Genomic DNA, 21,655 nt, shown 5'->3' with positions numbered 1-21,655 from the left:
CAGAGCACTCTCGGGGGGCATTTTCGCCTTGCGTTTCGCCAGATTATCGGGACCGTCTTTGCAGAAATCACAGGCAAAGTCGCAGGGCGACGGGCTTGCACCGGATGCATTTGTCTCCGGTGCTGCTGGAACCTGCGATCCCATCCTCTCCAGTTCGAAGTCTCCGAAGAATTCTTTGATCATTTCGTGTCTGCATCGGTTGGTGGTTTCGCAATATTGGATCACTTTCTGGAAGCTCTGCAGTCGGGCTGTTTGGTTCTGGATGTCAGAGAGTCTGCTGCTGCTGCTGTTGTTATCACTGGAGTTCGATGTCCTCGTTCCTCCTGGTCCGCTGCCTCCAGCACGGGTGTGGGCATTCTCCACGTCTCGTCGAAGGCGATGAAGTATCCGGTCCCTTTCCTGTGTGTTGTAGTAGACAATTGAAGCAGCTGCGCGGTTGTCCCGGCCTGCACGGCCGGATTCCTGCACGAATCCCTCGAAGCTTCGAGGAGGGCTCCAGTGGACGACGAAGCGGACATGGGGGTTGTCGATTCCCATGCCAAATGCATTCGTCGCGACTATCACGTCGAATGCGGGAGGAGTCCAGTTGTCTGCTTCTGAGACCGGCGGTTGCGGGGACGTCCATTCCATTTGGATGCGGGTTCGGTCTTGAGAGGACAAGCCGGCATGGTAAGCCACGGCGCGGATATTGCCATCCCACAATGACGAAAGCTCGTGTGCAAGCCTCTCAGAAATCGAGCGCAGGGATACATAGATGATTCCGGAGATCGGAGGGAGGGGAGTAGAGGTAGCGCCTAATCGCACCTGTCGTCGAGCATGAATGGATTTGAACCAGGTGACTAGATCGATAATCTGGAACACCTCAGGCTCTCCAGCGTCTTCGGCGAAATCTTCCAGATAGCGGATCTCGTAATGGATGTTTGGACGGGCAGAGGGGGTGTTGAAGATCTTCAAGACGGTGGGATCTAAACCAAGTAGGTTGATAATGTCGGATCGGACTCGCGGGGTCGCCGTGGCCGTGAGGGCACTGATGGGCACAGAGGGATTCTTTAAGAACCGCTTGAACCAGGAGAGTTCTTTATACGCCGGTCGGAAGTCATGACCCCATACACTGATGCAATGAGCCTCGTCAATCGCGATGCGAGTGAGCTCTCCCTGTTTGTGAATGGTCTGGATGTTTCGTCGGAATGTCTCAGTCTGGCATAGTTCTGGGGTGACGTAGAGTAAACGGGTTCTGGGATGACCTGAGAGGAGATCGTCTATGATATCCCGTCTCTCTGATGTCGGGGTTGTTGAGTTGATGGTTGCCACAGGTACTCCTAATGCTTGTAGTGCGTTTACTTGGTCTGTCTGTCTGGACTTAATATACGATGTCGTTTCGTTCTACGGAAGGTGTCGCACTTACCATCAGAGCAAGAAGAGGAGAAACAACGACAGTGACTAATGAGACAAAACACCGCGGAAGAACAGATATCCCAGTCAGATGCTACTCCTGACCGACACACTAGTGGGGGGAAACCAACCGCCATGGTTAACCACTGCGGGCAATTGGAAACACAAACTCTTCCCGAAAGATGTCGACGCCTGCAAAAAGACATCATAACCGTCAACGGCTGCTGTAATAACCTCCCGCTGCAGAGGACTAAAGAAAACCCCCCCAGATTAGAGCGTCATTCGTTAGCCTGTGATCCCAGTCCACGACGACGTGACATGCTCACCGGAACGACTTTTTGCGGAATACTCGATGCAAGTAGAACTCCAAATCCACCTTCCGACGCTTAAAATTGGCGCCCACCATGATCTCCGTCACATCTTCTGGGACTGAGGAAGTATTCTGAAGTTTTTCTCTTTTGTTTATCGCGAGTGTTGACCGCCTTGCCAAACATGTGACTGATTGGCAGTATTTATCTATTACTAATCTTATCACCTGACTCTAGTTACTGATTATCTACTTTTGCTTCATCAAACTGTTTGAAGAACTTATTCCACCAGGAAACCACAGACCACGATGCCCCCCACAAACCAAAAGCTGGTTCCGAACCACCACAAGCAGCTCTGTTGGAAAAGGCTTGGTCAGAAGCGCTCCATTAAGTAGACCGAATACATGTGGGAGGAATACTAGGCAGGAGCCTGCCGGAGGGATAAGCTGGATATACGGTGCCCATCCTGCTGGGATCCAGGTCAGTAAACCGCTGGTTGGGGCCTGGTTGCCTGAGTACCTGTTGACCACCTTCATGATCGCAAGAGAGTACCAAGTAAAGCAAATACAGTATTGGTAACCTTGGGGTGTATATGTGCTTATATCTATATGATATATAGGAGAATCATGAAATTAGCACCCCTCATATCTTCTAGTAAGCCCTAATGCATCACTACTTCGATATTGCTCCCTGTCTTACGATAGTCCATAACCCATTGAATACTATATCCCTCTGTTAATTCTTTGTTTCAGCCTTGAGACCATCCAGAACCTGGTTATTATCACATGGCATAATACACATTTGTACCCCGTAGATCAGGTTGGCTTACATTCCAACTCCTTGTATATAAACAGGGTCCAGGGATTCAGAAGAGTACAGCTAACACGGAGTACTTATGGCCAGGACTAGCTAGGGGCCATGCAACCAGCCTTCTCAGCCATCTTTCCATTCCTGTTTAGTTCTGACTAGACTTGTCCTTGGTCTCTATCTCTTGATGTCTCTACCCAGAATGCAACGGATCAGTTTCGGTAGTGTTGGTACAAATACGCCAATAATAATGACATCCCTTTCTATGCTGTACAGACATGGGGCATTCTTAGCTTACTCGCTTTCAGGACTCGACCTCCGTGTGTGCCTACAATGTAGCGAAGAAAATGAGAGTTGATTGAGGTCTCCCTTGGGCAGGATTCGCTAAAGTTATAGCTACGCTCCTTTAAGGAGAATATTGGAGTTCTATCACAGTTAGGGGCATTTACTCTTTCGGGGACTTTACTAGACGGCTTGTAAGTAGCTAACGATTAATAAAAATAGCTGGTTCCCTTATATTTTTTTAATTCAACAAGTAGAGCATAGTCTACCAATACTACTATTACTTGGGTCGAGAAATAACCGATCATTTATTCCTACACGACCAATTCAACTTACAACATCAACACATGCAAAGACAAAAAAATCTGGAGGGTATATAAACAGGTCTATTGTATATACTAATGTACATGTCCTAAACTTACTCAGTCAACTTCAATACCGCCGCCGGTGAATCTGTCGCTCGAGTTCTTCCTTGACAGCCAGCACGTCCAGCGCTTTACGTTTCTGAGGCTGCCATATGCTCTCCATCCTAAGCCAGACTTCCATAACCGCCTTGGGTCCACAGCAGGCGCCAAAGGCCCGGAGAATGATGATGATCATCCGGCGGCCCAGAAATACCCCATTCTCGACCTGGCGTTCCAGAACTGCAAGATAGTCGTGCTCCGATTGTCTGCTCCGAGTTGAGCTGTCAAACAACGCGTCCATATCCACATCCTCCTCTGTCTCGACCATCCTATTGTTCGCATAGCGTTCTGTTTCTTCCCTCGGTGTTTCTGTTCGAGCATGGTCTTCAACGTGGTCATTCTGATTCGACTCGCTGGACGGCAACGGGGTGTATAAGTCACCGGGTGTCCGTGTGTGTGTACGGGAATCGCCTGGAGCATGGCTTTCCAGGGGGTTTTGCCAGATCAACTTCCCCGAGGTGGGGAAACGCTCCGCGAATCTCGCTTTGGATTCGTAGAGGACAGCCAGATACGCTCTCCATGTTTCCTGCAGCCTTTCAGCAGTCCAAGCCTTCTTCTTTCGACCATGGTGAGCGAATCCATCAAATAGTAACAAATATATCATGCCGCGCGGTGGAATCGTGTAGATCGTCTCCATGTCCTTCAATATCGACATAAATGACTCTAAGCTGCCTGTCTGATAAGCATGGTAGGACAGAAAGATATGGAATGTCCGCGTATCGGGAACCATAGGAAAGGCCTCTTGGAGAACGCGGTGATGGTCGGGTAATCGGTCCTTTAGAGCCTGAGATAACTGTAAGACACGGTTTACTTGCTTGGATTTCGCCCGGTAGTCAATCAAGCCGGATGCGTAGCTCGGCCCAAAACTGTGGGACGGCTCCTCGAGCTTCTGCCCATGGATCATGCGACGATACAATTCTTCGGCGGTCTTTACCTCCCCGGCGCGAAGAAACGATACTAATAGGCAGTTGAGGACCACCGTATCCACGATTTCTCCGCTAGACACGAACTCATCGAACATCCGGTGAATCCCGTCAGCGTCGTGGAGCATGCCATAGTAGTACATTTTCGAGACCTTTCCGGAACGACCAAAGCTGATGTTTCGTTTCGCCATCTCCTCCAAGAGCCGATCCGCGACGGTGAATTGGCCGGCTTTAATGGCTATGTCGAACAGAATAGTGAAAACCACGCTATCCGCCTTAATTCCACCCACGTGTTCCATTTGCTGCCAAATGCCAATTGACCTCACCAGGTCTGCCTTGATCACTCTGCCCGACGCTCGCCCTGCGAGATGAATCGCTGAACTCCACAAAGAACGGGACATAGGGAGTTTAGCAACGATCATATCCTCCACCAACGCGAGATAGCGGCGAGCGTCCACCCAACGGCGGTTGGGAGGGTTAGCGAATCGACGTAGGAGCGCTCCCCGTGAGCGCTTCGAAAGACATGCGACTCCAGGATGAGGGAGGTCTCTGTATAAACGAAAAACATAATGATTCAACTTCTTTTCATCCCACAGTACGTCAAGAAGCCTCTGGACCGACCTGATGTCGGTGGCATCTCGTAATTCTTTCGCGCGAGGTGGCTGTGGTTCGACCCAACTATCATCTATAACGCTCTTCAGAGCTGAGTCCCAGTCGAGTGATTTCCCAAGAGACTGAGCATATAATTTCCTGGTTGATCGCAATAGCGACACTTTGGGGCTCTTTCTCCCTTTGTAACCATAGCACTTTAGCTCGCCATGCTCCTCCGGTTGTGGTGCATCTTTGTGGGCCTGATTCATGGCAGAATTCGAATCGTTGGATAGCTCTGTACTGGCGGTTTGCGGCGGTTCCGGATCTGAGACTTTAGAGACATGTTGTGATGACGAATTTTCGCCTAAGCGTTCCCCCCAACCCGATTCCACATTTTCGTCGGGTCGTCCGGTCAATGATAACCTCCCAGTCGCTCTATTCGATATCAGGGTTGACCCATTTTCATCTTCTTCCACTCGTTGCGCAATCCCAGACCCAAACAGCCGGTGAACTTTTGGATGTTGTTGGGCCTCTCCTAGACGCTCGACTGGGGACCCCATATACTTCAGTCGAGTTTTCGACAATTGTCTAGTAGTCAGCATTCTCTTGTCCCGTAACGCTCCCATATTTCTCCTTGACGCCGTCATCGATAATGTAGATAGCCCTCGGCCACGAGGGGAGTGCTCGTGGCAGTAGCCGGCCATCACCAAGGAGCCGACAAAAATATCTGCTATCGAGGCAACAGTTGGACGAGGACGTCGGGAACCGAGTCTTCTGATCGACACATTGTAGGGGAACGACTCTGGACTAGACATGGAACTGCAATGGAGAGAGACACGCGAATCCAATCCCTGCGACGAAGGCGATCGCGGGTTGGGAGAGCTCTGGGACCTAATGGGAGAAGGCATGAGATGGCAGACATCATGGCATCGAGCTAGCCCTGCATATCCCCCAGAAATCTCACACAGATTGACAGGATGGAGTGAGAGTACCTCCGGCGAAGAGGGAGTAGAAGGGACGAAAGGGGGTGGATTGAGAGAAAGTGGTTGTTTCGTTCTCTTTCTCTCTCTCTTTCTGGCTTTTGCTTTTGCACTTGAGCGGAGCCCACGTCGGTCCAATCGGAGCCGCCCATTGCCAATCCTCTTTTTCTCCTCCCGACACACTCTTATTGAGGATTGATTATTAGGTATCATCATCATTGATATTCCCCTCCAATTCCTCGTCTATCTTCCTAAATCCCGGTCAACGGCCCTCTTGGCCGCCCTTGTTCCGAATTCGCCATGGGCAAATACAACCTGACGGCTCTGCGTGTCCGCCAGACGGCCCTCCAGCAGAAGGCCACCGGCAAAATCTCAAGACTTCCCAAGTGGGTGGATGCAGTCACCGATATTCCTCCAGCTCAGGTCGTAGTGAGAAACCAGCCACCTCAGCATCAGCTCGTTCGACAGCGCATGAGGACGCTACCGGGATCGTCGAAGTCGCAGGTCGTTTTCGAAACCCAAGAAAAGCGGACGAAGCCTAAGAAGGCGAGTCGCATGTTCCTCCCTACCGAGATTAAGTTCGAGGAGGATCAGCTGCGAAAAGAGTTCTTCCGCGACCATCCCTGGGAACTTGCAAGACCCCGGATGTTACTGGAAACCACCGGCCGAGACTTTCAGAGATATGACTGGAGCCGGCTCCAGCAACCAGGGAAAAAACTAGACGGTGAAAGGTGCGGCGATCTGTCATCAGATCATTCCTCTCTGGGTTTATTACTCTGGACTTGTGCTAACCTACGTTCCTTTTTTCTGTTATCTGGTTCAGTGTGGTTCAACGCCAACTTTGGCTCCTGAATAACGTTCCCAATATGACCAAGAGCATGGCCTATGATATTGCTCGCAGCGAATTCTACCGTCTTCGATTACAGGAGGATATTGAGCGACGAGTTTCCGCTGAGGAAGCTGAAGCCACCGGTGCCACCTTTGGGCCAACCCGTCTGGAAATTGGTATGGAACTTGAGAACAAGGAATATGAACGCTGGAAGGAATGGGCGAAGGTGGAAGCCCAAATCCAAGGTCAGAGAGCAGCCGCATTTGTCGGTGCTCCAGAGATCTCGAGTCTGGAAGAGACTCTGGAGGCGGACGAAGGCGCCAACGCGAAGGCACCTTAGGCGGCATGAAAGCGTGACTTTCAGAATCGATTAATATTTCACTGGCTTTGCCCAAGGCTTTCTGTTGAACATCCTGAGGGCTTATGTATACTACGGGATTACTGGATGACTTTTTTTATTTTATTTTATTTCTTTGTCTCTTATTACTCTGATCTGCCATAAGTCCCCGGTTAGATCTGTCGTTGCATAGAAAATGCTATCTGTTCTGGGACCATGCTCGACTCGAACGGGATATTGTAGATACTGTACAATCACAGTTCTTCTATAAATTTTATATATTTATGTATTATTATATTACTATATTAAAATTATATTCTGTCTCATAGGTTTGAGAAATTCTGTCTATTTATGGGCTGAATAGCATCCACTAGTAGGAGTAGCTGTCGGGCCAATCATCGCGGCCAACTTATCGCGCCTCCCGTGCCGACTTCATCCTGCATCCTGAAACTCTCTCGCCCATCCTGCGACGCTGTGAGTTATTCCATTTTGCTCGCTCCCACAATCCTGTCGTTCTTCTCTTGTCCGAGCGATGGTGGCCTTGAGACGTTGGTGATCCCACGGCCTGTGGACGGTGGCGTCTCAATTGACTGCGGCACTTTTATCCGCGTTTCACGAGTGCCTCAAGTCGCACTGACTTCAGCAAACCATTCGGTTGCAGGTTAAACAACCGGGACCAGGCCTCCGACACAACCTGTCAGATTGATACTTCCATCATCACTTCACCGCCGTGATCGATACTCCTCCCCCTTCCCCTTCCTTCAACCTTAGACGAACCTCTCTCGATTTGGAACCCGCCGAACACATCAGCCTTGTCTTCGAAACCAGTCCCTGTCCCAAGAGTATCTACCTTTGCAATCTGTCCGCTCTTTCGAACACGCCGATACTACTGCTGTTGCAGCGTTGTTGATCATGCTTCGTCGCGGTTTTCCTGCTCGTCTCGGAGATACTCTAGTCATCTGATTTGATCATACAAATTCAAAGATAAAATCCCTAATATCAGGCCAGGGTGTGAACGGGGGCTTGACGAGTTAGTCGGATCGACTGAATTCATCAAGCATTAGCCATGCTCTCTACTATGGTTCGGCCGGAAGATGCGATCAGAATGACTCGTCCATACCGTGGTGAGACCGACGAGGAGGATGGGAGCAGGCGGACTCCAGAATATAATGTCCCTGCTTCCTCATCATCCTCTTCAATCGCCGAGGGATCAGCCAGAATTGAGGACGAAGCAACGGTGGTCAATGAACCAATGGGCGATGGAAATAACAGTGGCAGCAAGTCGCACTCGGGTCCGCGGCTCCTCTCGCAGGAGGAAACCATTGAGCTTGCCCGCCGCGCGGTCGACAATGGGATACAAGAAACAAAGCGCTCATTGGCAGGGAGCGAAGCAGTTACTGATGTGGTGAAGCCAAAATTAACTATTGACCTGGGCCACTCCAACATTTCCCGCATTCCCGAGGCGGTAGTGGATGCCATCAAAGATGAAGTTGAAAGGTACGTGGTCTTAGAACTGAGCCTATGATATTCTTGTCGGGATAGATCCCGCAAATATCCAAGGCCAGATGAGTGGCTGATGATTTCTAGACTTTCCTTATCAAATAATCATTTATTCCACGTCCCGTATCGCTTTGCGGAATGCTCTCATCTCCGATATCTTAATATCCGGGCAAACAATTTCCGGGAATTTCCTAAAGGAGTATGTGATACTCTGAACGCTTAGACGAATAAAATTCCTACGGTGTTGACTAGTGTTTCTAGGTCTATAAGTTGCCGCTTCTGGAGATCTTAGATATCAGTCGGAACAAGATCAGCCATCTCCCTGAACAGATCAAGAAGTTGACCTCCCTGCGAGTATTGTCGGTAATGCAAAATCGCCTTGATGACCTACCACTTGGAGTCTCCGACATGAACAAGCTTCAAATCCTGAAAGTGGCTGGAAACCCCTTGCGGTATCCTCTACGACGAATCCTGGAGAGTTCAGAAACAGAAATTGGCCCCTCTACTATAACCGACAATGAGAAAGAGGTGGCGGTCACGGCGGAGCTTAAAAGATTCTTGAAAACCAAGCAGTCTGTTGCATTCCCGGAGAATGACAGTCGCAGCGATATGAGGTACGATGTCCTGCCTAGCCTATAGGTTTCGGAGGCTGAGCTAATTTTTACGCTCCAGCGAGGGCGTGCCGGATACACCCAAACCCTTCAAACGTGGCATGAGCAGCCGCTTCCCCGTGATTCCGAGCACTGGTGACAGTGCTTCTGACCCCAAGTCGCCATCTCTATCACGTCCCCCACCGATTCCAATCAAGTCCCATTATCGCATTGCTTCGGGGCAGGGCCCGGGCTTTCAGAGCAGCATGCTTCAGCGACCTACCGCAACCTTCAACGAACGCAACCGGAGTAACAGCGAAGGCATCATTCAAGGCTCCTTCTCTATGCGAAATAAACGAATGGGGGTCATCAATCGGAAGAATACCGATTTGGGGACTCTGGACGAAACCCGGGCGTATCGAAACAGCCATCTGCGTGGTCTAAGTTATGGGTCAATCCTACGGCCTAGGCCGTCCGGCACCGGAGGTGGCAGCAATTCCTCCAGCCCTAGCAGTCCCAGAGAACGCCGACGTCTGAAAGAAGGCTATGTGAATCGAATGTCAAGTTTGCCGGAACACAAAGGTGAAAGAGAAGCAGGAGATCCTGTCATTGAAAGTGCCAAAGGGATTCTGTTTGCTCTATTCCAGGTCCAATCCCATGTTTCTGCCTTTCTCGATGTGATCAAACGAGGCGAACCCCGACGAAACAGCCTTGAGATAGTATTTTACAACGCTTCCACTCACGTTTATCAGCTCAACGAAGCGCTTGAAGCGGCGGAAAATGACCAGCACGGCGATACAGAACTTGCACGGCTATCAAAAGAGACTGTCAAGAGAGAGTGCGAAACGTGTGTCATAGCGTACACTCACGTCGGGCTACAGCTGCGCAACAATCTCGAAAAGATTGTCGCCAACGGCGACGCGCGCTACGTACGGTCGCTCATGCTTATGATATATGGCAGTGTGATTGAGCTGCGCAACGCTTGCGTGAGCCTAGGGGTCCCCGTAGCTCGCAAACGGCTCTCTGCCAATAAGCCGCCTATACCAGAAATACACAAGGTGTCCGTGGGCTCAGAGCGGTTTCTCGGGCCAACCGTAACGCCGACAAGAGGAAGGGCACCATCTTTTGCCGTTCGGCGGTTTCGGAGCGACACTACAATCCAGCACTCCCAGATCTCTGCAAGTGGGCCATTGCCCGCCGCCTCGAATTACCAGTCTACAGTCAGCTCACCAGGTTTTGCCCCCACTCCGTTCAGTTTCGGCGCACGGAGTCGGTCGAGCAGTCGATCAAACCAAATCTACCCATCTGTGCCCTCCTCCCTTGCAACCCCACGTTCAGGGGAATCATTCCCGCCAATGCCGAACTCGGTGGTTCCTCGTATCAACCCCCTAACCGGCTTGGACGAGATAGAAGAGGAGCGCCACTTCGAAAGAATATTCCACCAACTTACTTCTGCATATACCGCCGCTCTCCAGGCTTTGCCTGCAGCGCGTCGACATTTGACGCGATGTCTCGAGGTAGCTGAACAGTCACGGGAATGCGAGGGGATTCAGCTACTCTGGAATAATCTTATCCGCCGCTGCCGTGTGTGCTTGGAGGTATCCGAAGCCCTAGGGCTGCGCCTATCTAATATGAAGGTGAAGGAGCCGGGCGGTGGAATGCGTAATCAGCGCGAATTTTGGCAGTTATGCAAAGGGTTCATGCAATCTTTTGTTGACCTTGTGACTGACATGCGCGAAGTCAGAGGCATGCAGCTTCTTCCATTTGAAATCGTCGTGAATCTTCGTCCGGTTCAGAGGGCATGTAGAGAAGCTGGTCGGCTAATCGAAGCTTCTCCGTGGTCATATCTCGCGGATATGGCCTCTGCGAATCCAACAAATATATATGGGCCCCCTCTACAATCTCAACATTCGCAACATCAAACCTCGGTGTCCAACTCAAACGCCTTCCATATTAATTCGACCCTGTCTCCCCAATCCAATGCCCTCCCGGCAACCCCTTTGAGTGCGGCACTTGGACCCGCTGCCCAGGCAACCGTACCATCCACTCCTGCAAGCGCGTACAGCGATAAATTCTTCGAGGGCGACGTCTTTCAGAGAGCGGACTCCTTGCTTTCCATGCCTAATCAGGCACCTTTTTTCAGCCGTCGGTAATATTGGGGGGAAGGGCAGGGCACTGTTGACCCCGCTCTTCATTCGTCTCGCGAGGAATCTGTATTCCCTAACATACTTTTCTGTGTTACGCTGCAGAAGGCTGCACCCTTGTTCTTCTGATTGTGCGTTACCTCTCGTTGGCTGTCTGTGGGCGAAGTTTGAAGTCTCTCCAATCGATGATTTGTGGAGCTTCGGCTTCCAACTTGGCCGAAAGGCCCGTACAAACCCCAAATCGGACGACTGCGTCCACCCACGCTTGAATAAGAGGGCAAGCATTGCCCGGGTCCGGCAGTGGCGAACGACAACTTACCTAACAGCCTTTTATTGACGGCAGGCCATACTATCCAGTGCAATTTGATTGGAAATTAGATGTACACATAGTCTCATGACTTGTTTCGGGAACAAACAAAAGAAAGGATCGCCCAATTCGGATGGTGTACGGATATAGCGTTGACTCTTTCTCCCTGAAATAGTTTGCATAGCGTGTGTTTTATAGTAAATTAAGATGATGAAAACAAGGCGAAATTCAGCACCGGTCATTTGATACAGGGCACAGCATGTGTACGTCAGTAGATAGATGAAGTCACCATCACCATTGTTCCTTAATATGCACATTATCTGATGCATGGAATGGCCAACACCAATATCCATTATCTTTTAACAGTGAATCGACGAACATGGCATCCATAGCCACAGCGGACGTAGAGAACCGAATCACGCCCCCACACTCTTTTGTCCCCCAGACTCCATGACCCCCAGATGAAATGTCACTCTTGTGACAGGGACATCCACATCACTTAGCGACAAAAAAACCCCTAGAACACTAGGAGATGTTCTGGATTGCGTTACCGAAGAGCAGGTAGGCAAGCAGCACGCGACGTAACCATGACCAACCCGGAAGTCGGACGAGACGGCCAGCAGCACGCACCTTTCTCTTTCGAAATGTTGGGGTCCTGTTCAGATCCTGAGTACTTATATTATAGCTATTGTGAGTGTTGAGGTTGGTGGTTGGTTTTTGTCGGTTGAGGGGGTTGATATTAAAGCATATATTATTACCGGAATAGCGACGGATATATATTCGAAGACCAAGGATCATTGGATTTCCATGCTAGTATTGACAAAGGATTAAAAACAAGAATGCAAGATAATCAGAACAGAGAAAATAATAATAATAGAAAGAAAAAGATAAAAATGTATCTTCACGGTAGAGCATTGTTCTTTTGTCTTTCGGAAACAATCACAAATAATACACACAATACCCCGTAGGCCTGTAGCTATAAGGAATAGTCTCAAAAGGACAGTCGATCTGATTTATTTCGAAACTAAAAAAATCTGTGCCACAGCATAAGTCCAAGGTCAGCGTTGTGTCTGTCGCCTTCCACGATCACATGCCCCAGATAGGGCTCAGGGCTAGGGCCTGTCAGTCATGAGGTATCACGGGACAGAAAAAGGCCTCGTTTTCAGCAGCTTTTTCTTTCCTCGTCCCTCGAGAATTTGGATCATCTAGATCGGGTCAATAGACTCGGATCCCATCCCTCATTCTGGTATCAGTTTCCTCTCACCCCGATCGTACGATCGAACCTTCGTGATTGGTGTCCCTCCACCCAACACATCGCCTTGACGAGTGCAGAACCCCAACCTCAGCCCAGGATGAGCGGTTTATCTGGAAGACCCAAGGAAGCCAAATGAACACCGCTCTTTATGGAGGCTTTAACGCGATTCGTCTTGGTCCTGGCCTCTGACTTCATTGATACTCCTCCGAACAGTTCCGGAACAATGAGGCGACCACACCCACAGCGATCGTTGTGACCAGTGCCCTCCGAAAAGTGAGGCGGTAAGCGTATATGCTTTCCCATGCTCCAACAACCTCCTTGATTCGCCTGGTCCTCCCATTTCCCCAAGGATCCAAATCAAACCCTGAAATCTAGAGAAAGGACTGCCTCGCTTCTTTTGCGGCCCCTGACACGGTGGCCTTTAAGATTCAGGTCTTAGGGGAGCCCCGAGTTTAAATGATGGTCTCCTTGTCGATCCACAGAGTGTCCATCCCGCGCGTTAATCGGCGCTTGCAGGGGGTCAAACCACTAGTTACTCAAGTCCATCCACGCAGGAATCCGCTCTGACTAGTCTAGCGCTCTTGGAGATTTTATCTATCAAGTACGGAGTATCAATCTGTTGGGATACTTCCCCTGTTCCCTGGTGCCATTCGCCACTACAGTATTTTCTGGATGGAATCCACGGTGTAGCGCGTGATCCTGACCGCGGCCACAACAAGACACAAATGCAGCACCGAAATGTCGGTGGGCAGAACAGGCTTGGTTTCTGAAATATTATGCCCAATGTTGCGTACGATAATCTGGAGTAGATTACGAGAACTACCTACAACAGGGTGGAGCATTTGCTTTTTAAAAGTAATTTGATGGCCTTACAGAAAGCCGGGAGGAACCCGGCCAGTTCGGCCACCGATCGGGAAGTAGGAGCCATGCCTCCAGGATAGTCGAGGGTACTTAGATGAAGACTGTGATGGCCGCATGACCGTCAGTCGAATATGCTTATCACGATGGACAACCCTGGCACTCGTTTTTCTTTCAGAGACCATTTTATTGGGACTCCAAAAAAAAAAAAAAAAGGCAACAAAGGCAATCACCCCAATCAATATTCAAAGTAATGTCCTCTGTACTCTGTACCGAGTCCGTCTTCGCCTGGAGAGCTATGGTGGAAAGAAAACGAGGATGGATGCATAAAGGATACTCGACTTGGACATCTCTTTAAAGAGAGTTTGGCCTTGAGATCGACGGATTGAGACTGGAATGTCCACTTGCTATGCTCTGTGCCCCCTGGCCTGGGACTCGCTTCCATTTCATTCGAAAGGGGAAATAACAAAATACTCCTATGTACACCCTCTGCCAGAGTGGGATGATTATCTCCAACTAGTAGGTATCGACAAATCCATCTGAACACAGTGGCGGCAAGCTGCATCAATCTGCATATTGTGGGTGAATACACCGAAAAGACTCCCTATGGCAGGAAGTAATACATTCCATGACTGACTTGTTCCTGCCTTTCTTCTCATCCACTTCTCTGGTTTAGTTATCGATTTGACAGGGTTGATTTTTTTTTTTTTTTTTCAATTTATCTATTTCCCCAATCCTTTTTTATCTCCTTTGTCTTATTACTAATGCGTCTCCGACTAAGAACTGGTGGCGCCTGAGGAGTAAATCCCTCCTTTCTCCTCCCCATCACATCTCCCTGCTTCAAGGGACCGTCGCTTTACCGGGTAGCAGCATTGTGTCTGGCACACGTCCGGCCTCGGATCGTACACGATACCGTGCCCTGTCATTGTGAGGAATGCAGACCTAGAGAGAGTCCAGGGATTTTGGACTTGGGCTCCCTCGCGCGGCCGTTAGGAATGATGCCTTTTTACCCATGCCCACTCATTAGCACCAGACCAGATCGGAGACGGTTTCGATGTAGGGTGAACGAGCAATGGGCCGCTTGCGTTCCGCAACTTCATTGCCGAAATACTTCTCAGTTCTCCCACGTCATCCACTATGCGACTAGGGGTGTCGGTCGTCGTGTTAAAAAACGTTTTCAATTTTCTTTTTTGTCGGCCCTCGTTTATTGCAAACTGGAGCCGGGAAGTTCGTAGCTGCAAGCGTTTACTAGATCTCTCTCTACTCAGCCTCACTTTTTTTTTTATTTTTATTTTTATCTCGGATTCCCTGGACTTTTAGTCCGTGCTGTTCTCGATACTGAACCCAGCAACTCCCCGTCACGATCTCTTGGCTAGGGATTTTTTTTTAATTCCATTCTATTTATTTTATCTTTATTTGGGCTGTCTTCATTAGTCCGTCTCCAGGGTGTAATTTATTTTCGACCTTCCTAGAATGTCCTAACTCCACACATGGTTGTTCTCTATTGTCCGAATGCCGTCATAAGTCATTGGTTATATCAAGTCTCTACTGTCCTATCCTGGCCCCTTTGCCAATCTGATTTCGCCGATTTGTTGGTGGGTGTCAACTTGTTTCCTTTCAGCATTGCAGCGAAGCTACCGCCGTTTGTTTGCTATCCTGCCCTTTGATCATCGATATCGCTGTCGCATAGATCGCTCGCTCCTAGCACAGGGCAATTCTCTCTCTCCCTTTCTATTTTCGCCCTTTGGACCTGTTCTCCCTGTCCCATACATACATACTGGCCTGTTTGTCCCTACGTGCTTGGTTCTGCGGGGGGAAGAAGAAGACTATATATCCCTAATCTCCATACTCGAGCATAGCTTGATCTGCCTCCAAGGAGAGAACCCAAAAAAAAAAGAAAAAGAAAAAGAAAAATATTAGGCAGGAGCTACTGTCCATTTTGGATCGACATTGCCGATCGTCCGCCAATCTCAGGTGAGTACAGAGTACTATTCTTTCTCCCTCGCCTGGTTGCCCCTCGACTTCGGTAAGGACTGACACAAAGTCAATAAAGCAAAAAAAAAAGGGCTAGTGTAGGGCTACGGTGCCTTGCTTCCGTTAACAAGAAATGTCCGTGGCCTTTTTGATCTAACGCAGCGAGGTCAATTATTATAGTTTCTAACTCACTCAAGCTCTCCGGGGTTTATTTCGCTTGTCTGTCCGTCCTACGCCCAATCACCTGGGAGATCGATTAGCAACAAACCCGGATGGAGATGGATCTCCAGAAGACAAAAGAGGCACGGCGGGACACGCCTGGGAAACAGGAGGAAGGTGCGGATTGTCCTCTGGAGACATATGGGGGAAGCAGCCACTCCAAGGACTCGCCAAAAAATGATTCCCTGGATCACCGGGATACGAATAGCACTAGGGGTGCGCCAAATGTCAATCAACGTCGCCGACCAGCGAATTTGACCTACGATGACGAAGCATGTCAGAGAGGGTCAGGACCCCCTCAAATGGCCTCCAGCACATCTCTCTCGTCTAAAGCAATGATGAATATTCCGACGGCGCTGGAGCTCGGTGCCAAGGAACAAAGGCTGTTGGCATCAGCAAAACGACACCCTCCCGTCACCAAAAGCACCTTGAGCGAGCTCGATTTACCCTGCATCATGAGCAATATCAACCTCCGGATGGATGCCAACTTTGATCGGGACCTGCATTTCAAACCGGATCTGGACGGTGAAAAGGGGCGACGAAAACGGAGGGAGGCGACAGACTACTGGGAAGCTATGGCAGTGGAGATCAGCATCTACGCATATTACGCCTCTCAAGGGGAGGACGACGGAGGTCAGGATGCTCCGGTCGATCAGCGACAGAGTTTTGAGCCCCGTCTGCCTGCCATGTTCGAGACGTTGCAGGATGTCCTGAAGACACTCGTTCCCGAGCGCGACCACCCCAGTGTCATGCAAAACCTCGAGGTGGCCTTGTTAATGCAACAAATCCAGAAGGGGGTTCTGGATATGGTAGGCGTAGCTAAATGGCTGGCGGCCTTACTCAAGACTCATTGCGCCCCTATGCGAGATGAATGGGCAGATACTATGGTCGAGCAGATCAGCTCGGGCTCGCGATCGCAGAATTCCACCGAGGTCGTCTGCGGTCTCCAAACGCTATTCGCAATCTTGGAGGCTATGAAATTGGTAAGCGGACGGGTTTCCGCCTCCCCTCCTAACACCCTTGGTTTGGAAGCGGGCATTCGGGAGAGGATAAGACACTAATGGGCTTGGTAGGACGTGGCGAACCATCAAATCCGCGCATTTCGGGTACTTCTCATCGAGGATACTATCCCATTTCTGCAGGAGTACTTCCGGGGCAAGATCGAAAGGGATAATTTCCGCGTCGAGTCTTCTCGACTTTGGTATCTCAATCTCCGTGAACGAGAGCTCCGCCGGATGGAGAAATCGGCTCAGACCGACAGCTTTTGGCCCATCTCATTGCTACTTCGAGGCATATCTGAATCCCTGCTGCAGTTTCGCAGCCCCGAGGCGTTCCCGGAAACGTTCATCTTTGACTCGGATCGGCTGTGGCAGCTTCGGGCCTGTCTCCAGAACCTCATCAACCTTGACATTTGTTGGTTTATTTTTGAATCGTACATCCATACGCAAAAACGGTATCTTTCGGCACCGGCGCAGACGTATGCCACGTTTCGCTCGCGCATCGGGTCGCTGATGGAGGAGAATGAAGATTGCTTCCGGGGGTCCCCTCAATGGTTAAAAAATGTACGGTGCATCGCGCTGGAAATCGCACGGTTCGCGTGCGCGGCATGCTGCTGCGACGCCATGGTGTCGGACAACGTGATTGCACCCATTGAGGCTGCCTTGGAGTGGCACCTGTCAAACGAGGCCGGATTGTTTCAATTTTTCCAGAATTCCCTGCGAGAAAAACTACTGGCTGCCACGTTTAACTCGGCCAAGAAGTATCTGACGATGTCACCTCTGGCGATCTGTGAGTCCCAACGAGGCCATCCGCAGTCGACAGTATCACAACAACATTACGACGTTGAACGGATCTCAATGCGACTGGCACACATGGGCGTTCTCCACTGGAAGGTATGGGCACCGATTCTCTACGTGCGCGAGAGCGTGTCACCGACTGACGTGGCGACATCCCATGTATCTCCGATGGAGATGACTGACGTGGCACGTTCGTTGACACGTTGAGGCCGGAGCATCCTCTTGGAGATATTTTCCTGCCTCTTTTTTTGTACTTCTGGGGATCTATTCTGGTAACTCTTCTAAAAACAGATATGATCGCCGAGTGAAGTTGAACGGAGTTGGGTGTTTTGTGCGGGCTATTTTGTGACTTTGCAGCGTTTAGCATGAGGCAGTTATTGGCGTCGGTATGTCAAGGTTTTGGTTCAGGATATTCCAGCTGGGGCATTGTTTTAATAGACTGGGGATGTACGGGTTCTCCCGATGTCGGTGCCGGTGTATAGTAGGCCAATCAGTAATCCAAGGGTTCTCGAGTCAATCGTGTGCAGTTTCAACGTAATAACTAGAGACAGTACTGTGATGCTGATGTAAGCGGAATGGCACGTGCCGGTCCAATATCCTAGACCTCGTCTTCAGCAATGCATCAGACTCACCACCATGCGTCTCTCGCCAGCATGTCTCCAGTCGACATCGTCCTGGCTGCATTCACTGAAAGTCGCCCAGCTCCAGAAAATCGCCCACACAACGGGCATCCGATCATCTGGTCCCAAAGCCGCGCTGATCCAGCGACTGCATGCCGAATTGACATGCAACGTCCAACCCGACTCCCCTGGTCGGGGGATGAGCATTCTTAGTATTGATATGGGGATTCGAAATCTGGCATTTGCGCATCTTCTTGTCCCGAGAGGTGACCCTACGAATGTAGACAACCTACCTCCAATCCCAATCTTGAATGCTTGGCAGAGACTCTCCGTATCTAGTCTCCCCCTGGACGACCCTCTCTCGTCTTCAACTGAGGAGAAAGGTATCCAAACAGGACCAGACACAGAAACAGAAACAGGGATAGATACAGGGAACGAGCCAGAAACAGAAAGAAAAGAAGACTTCTCCCCTTCTGTATATGCCCCGCACGCCTACTTCCTGCTTACCACGCTGCTATCGACCTATCGACCGACGCACGTGCTGATCGAGCGGCAACGGTTCCGCTCAGGAGGCGCCAGCGCCGTCCAGGAGTGGACGTTACGCGTGGGTGTGTTCGAGGGCATGTTGTATGCGGTTTTGTGTACTTTAGCGCGTGAACGAGGTGGTGTTTTTGCCCCTGTTGTGGTGGGGGTCGAGCCGAGGAGGGTGTTGAGGTTTTGGAGTTCTTCTTTTCCCTCTTCTTCTTCTTCCTCCTCTAATTCGTCTTTGTCTTCGTCTTTATCTCAGGAACAGATGGAAGAGGATCAAGAAGCTGGGAAGAAGAAGAAAAAGACGGTTAGTTCGCGGGATGGAAAAAAATTGAAGATTAATCTGGTGGGCCGGTGGTTGACCTCTTCCTCTTCCTCAGAAATCGTCGATGGTAACGATACGAGAAGGGTAGGGAGTAAGATCCAGATTGGGAATGATCCCGACCTTCGACGGTGGGTCGAAGCGTATCTGGCACAGTGGCTCGGTCAGGGGCAGGGGAAGAAAAGGTCCAATTCGCCGTCGAGAACGAGGACCCAGATGGATCCATCAGTTGAGATTGGCAAGTTGGATGACCTGGCGGATTGTTTGGTTCAAGGCGTGACCTGGTTGGATTGGCTAGTCATGAGGGATCGCGTGTCGAGAGGTGTGGGCGCCGTGATGGTGTGATGTGATTCTTCCATGTCCATGGGTTGGGCGTGATACCGCTATCCAAATTCGGGATATTAATTAATGTATATTAACGGTTTATTACACGCAATTTCAGATCTGCATCTACTGTATATGGTATGACCTTACGATGTCTGGTGCTGTCTGAAAAGGGAAAGGAATAAAAAGAAAAGATTCGCATTCGTGACAGTCTATAAGTTCGTGATGTTTTGTTGGACCCGTAAGATCCAAGATAGCATTCCACCCCTAAAATCACCGCGGAGTTTAGAATAGGCGATTGTTGACATCCTGGTTGCCCGAAGCTGAGCATGACCCCTCAACACCAAGACTTCCAAAAGGTAGGTTTTCTTCTCCGGGGAATGAGAGATCAACAGAAACGAAAACAAGAACACATCTGTTGTTTTAAAGGCTGGATAGATTCCAAACCGTAAGAATAGAAAGCAATAAAAAAATTTCGATCAACGACGTCTCTCGCCGCGTGCAGTGGGAGAAAGGGAATAAGTTTAAAAAGGAAACGATTTATCAACGACCAAAGTTTGTACCGGAAGTAAATCAGGACGATCCTCTCATATAGATACACTGCCTGCGCGAATACTTGAACGCGGAGAAGAAAGACAAGGAAACCTTAGTTACAGATGGTCAACCTCGATGCTCCATGAGTTGTGTTCGCCTTAGATGATGCGGCGACGGCGGACAATGGTAGGCAAGGCCACGTTGCTGCTGGTCAGGGAACCCGAGGGCGTGGGGACACCGGAGCTGCTGGGTGTGGGGATAGCGCTGCTGCTGGGTGTACGGCGGGCAGTAGTGGTAGAAGTGGTGGTTTGCTCATCACCATCATCTCCCTTATCGGCGCCGTTGCCTCCGTTCGAGGAACCAGGGTTGACGGTAGCAGCAGGGGCAGCAGTCTGATATGCGTCAGTCATGATTCTGCGTCCTCCCAGCTCAAGAAACTTACCACAGTGACGGTATCAGTAGCGGTGACGGTGACAGTGGAAGGGACGCATTGTCCGTTCTGGCCATTCTCACCCTGACCGTTGTTTCCGTTACCCGCGCCACCAGTAGGAACAGCAATAACACTGACGGTGGAAGTAGAGGCAGAATGGCGAGTGGTGACGTCCTCGCCAGAGCCGTTGCCAGAGCCGTTGCCAGAGCCGTTGTCCGAGCTACCGGAGCCTGCGCTGGGGGTCTGGATACGATAAGTCAGTACGCCTATCCCAAGCGGATCAAGGAAAAGAAAACAAGAGTAGAACATACGGCGTAGACGGTCTTCAAGTTCGTAGCAGTCTTGTGAATGGTCGTGACCACAACGGATTTGGAGGTACCGGTGCCCACAGTGTAGGTCAGGGTCACATCCTCGGTTCCAGGCAAGTTGCCATCAGAGCCGGAACCACCAGTGGAACCGGTGGACAGAGGAGGAACGGGCCCACTGGTGATGGTAGACGAAGTCTGGCCATTGGCGGCGGAAGAGGAGGGAATCTTCGAGGACGAAGGGTAAGGCGGAATAGCGGACGAGGAGGATCCAGCAACCGGGGGAACAACCGGGGGCTCCTGCGGGACTGCGGGAGTTTGAGCGGCCGCAGTGGTACTGGTGGTGCTCTGGACGGGAGTCGGCAAGACGGTGCTGGACGACCCGGGCTGGTTCAGTTCGCGGTGGTGGATAAAATTCTTGCGAGCATGGATATTGGCTTCGGAGCTCGCAGCCAGCGCGGCAAGCATAGCGATGGAGAACTTGGCGGGAAAATGCATGATGGATGGGACCGACAGTCAATGTCTGGTACTAAAGTGAGGCCGGAGAGGGTCTGCCTGGGGCTTGCAACGAGTGGGACGCGAAATCAATTCGCGGAAAACAACGACAGATAAAGAGTGACGGAGGGTAAAAAAACCGCAGAAAGAGCGTGTACGGGCAGGAGGGTCTCTGAGAAAGAGAGGGAAGAAATCGAAGATGAAAGCGGACGTTGAGGGAATAATAAATGGGATGCATAGATGCAGGGGAGGGGACCGAATCATATCGTCTCTTGCTAGTTTGATTAATATTCTGGGTGCCACCCACACCTGATACGTTTTGCGGGGCCTGGACTCTAGGCATCAATTTTGGATCTTCCTGAGGGTCTTAGTTGACGTCTCTCTAGTACGTAGGAGATACTAGGTACCTACCTCGTACGGGGTATAGTAGTAGGCGATACTCTAGATACCTGGAAGTACGAGCAGACATCAGTCTGACCCTCAACCACCATCCTGCTGTCCATATCCGATGAACGATACTGATGTCGTGCGTACAGAGTAG

At 50.4% G+C, this 21,655-nt stretch overlaps 6 protein-coding genes across 6 annotated transcripts; 4 read left to right on the top strand and 2 right to left on the bottom strand.

The window, feature by feature from the left end:
- Positions 1-3,221: 3,221 nt before the first annotated feature.
- Positions 3,222-5,369, bottom strand: ATNIH1004_005013 (pentatricopeptide repeat protein; the record flags this gene model as incomplete). Its single annotated transcript, XM_033569673.1, has 1 exon — positions 3,222-5,369. The coding sequence occupies one exon, from the start codon at positions 5,367-5,369 to the stop codon at positions 3,222-3,224; it is 2,148 nt and encodes a 715-aa protein (XP_033428479.1).
- Positions 5,370-6,047: 678 nt separating this feature from the next.
- On the top strand, positions 6,048-6,916 carry rsm25 (mitochondrial 37S ribosomal protein mS23; the record flags this gene model as incomplete). The annotated part of the gene is made up of 2 exons (XM_033569672.1): positions 6,048-6,478; positions 6,571-6,916. The coding sequence occupies 2 exons, from the start codon at positions 6,048-6,050 to the stop codon at positions 6,914-6,916; spliced, it is 777 nt and encodes a 258-aa protein (XP_033428478.1).
- Positions 6,917-7,979: 1,063 nt separating this feature from the next.
- On the top strand, positions 7,980-11,156 carry SOG2 (putative cell morphogenesis protein Sog2; the record flags this gene model as incomplete). Its single annotated transcript, XM_033569671.1, has 4 exons — positions 7,980-8,410; positions 8,501-8,612; positions 8,675-9,027; positions 9,086-11,156. 4 exons carry the CDS (start codon positions 7,980-7,982, stop codon positions 11,154-11,156), a joined length of 2,967 nt encoding a protein of 988 aa, XP_033428477.1.
- A 4,657-nt stretch (positions 11,157-15,813) lies between these two features.
- Positions 15,814-17,763, top strand: ATNIH1004_005010 (TCP11 family protein; the record flags this gene model as incomplete). Its single annotated transcript, XM_033569670.1, has 2 exons — positions 15,814-16,743; positions 16,834-17,763. 2 exons carry the CDS (start codon positions 15,814-15,816, stop codon positions 17,761-17,763), a joined length of 1,860 nt encoding a protein of 619 aa, XP_033428476.1.
- A 429-nt stretch (positions 17,764-18,192) lies between these two features.
- On the top strand, positions 18,193-19,371 carry ATNIH1004_005009 (uncharacterized protein; the record flags this gene model as incomplete). Its single annotated transcript, XM_033569669.1, has 1 exon — positions 18,193-19,371. The coding sequence occupies one exon, from the start codon at positions 18,193-18,195 to the stop codon at positions 19,369-19,371; it is 1,179 nt and encodes a 392-aa protein (XP_033428475.1).
- A 671-nt stretch (positions 19,372-20,042) lies between these two features.
- On the bottom strand, positions 20,043-21,117 carry ATNIH1004_005008 (uncharacterized protein; the record flags this gene model as incomplete). Its single annotated transcript, XM_033569668.1, has 3 exons — positions 20,043-20,276; positions 20,327-20,557; positions 20,626-21,117. The coding sequence occupies 3 exons, from the start codon at positions 21,115-21,117 to the stop codon at positions 20,043-20,045; spliced, it is 957 nt and encodes a 318-aa protein (XP_033428474.1).
- Between the last annotated feature and the right edge of the window lie 538 nt (positions 21,118-21,655).

This window comes from Aspergillus tanneri (genome assembly GCF_003426965.1).
Source record: "Aspergillus tanneri strain NIH1004 chromosome Unknown AapTan_3_pilon_pilon_pilon, whole genome shotgun sequence".
In the NCBI taxonomy this organism is placed as follows: Eukaryota; Fungi; Ascomycota; class Eurotiomycetes; order Eurotiales; family Aspergillaceae; genus Aspergillus; species Aspergillus tanneri.
Note: the sequence above shows the minus strand (reverse complement) of the source record. Positions and strands in the feature narration are given on the sequence as shown.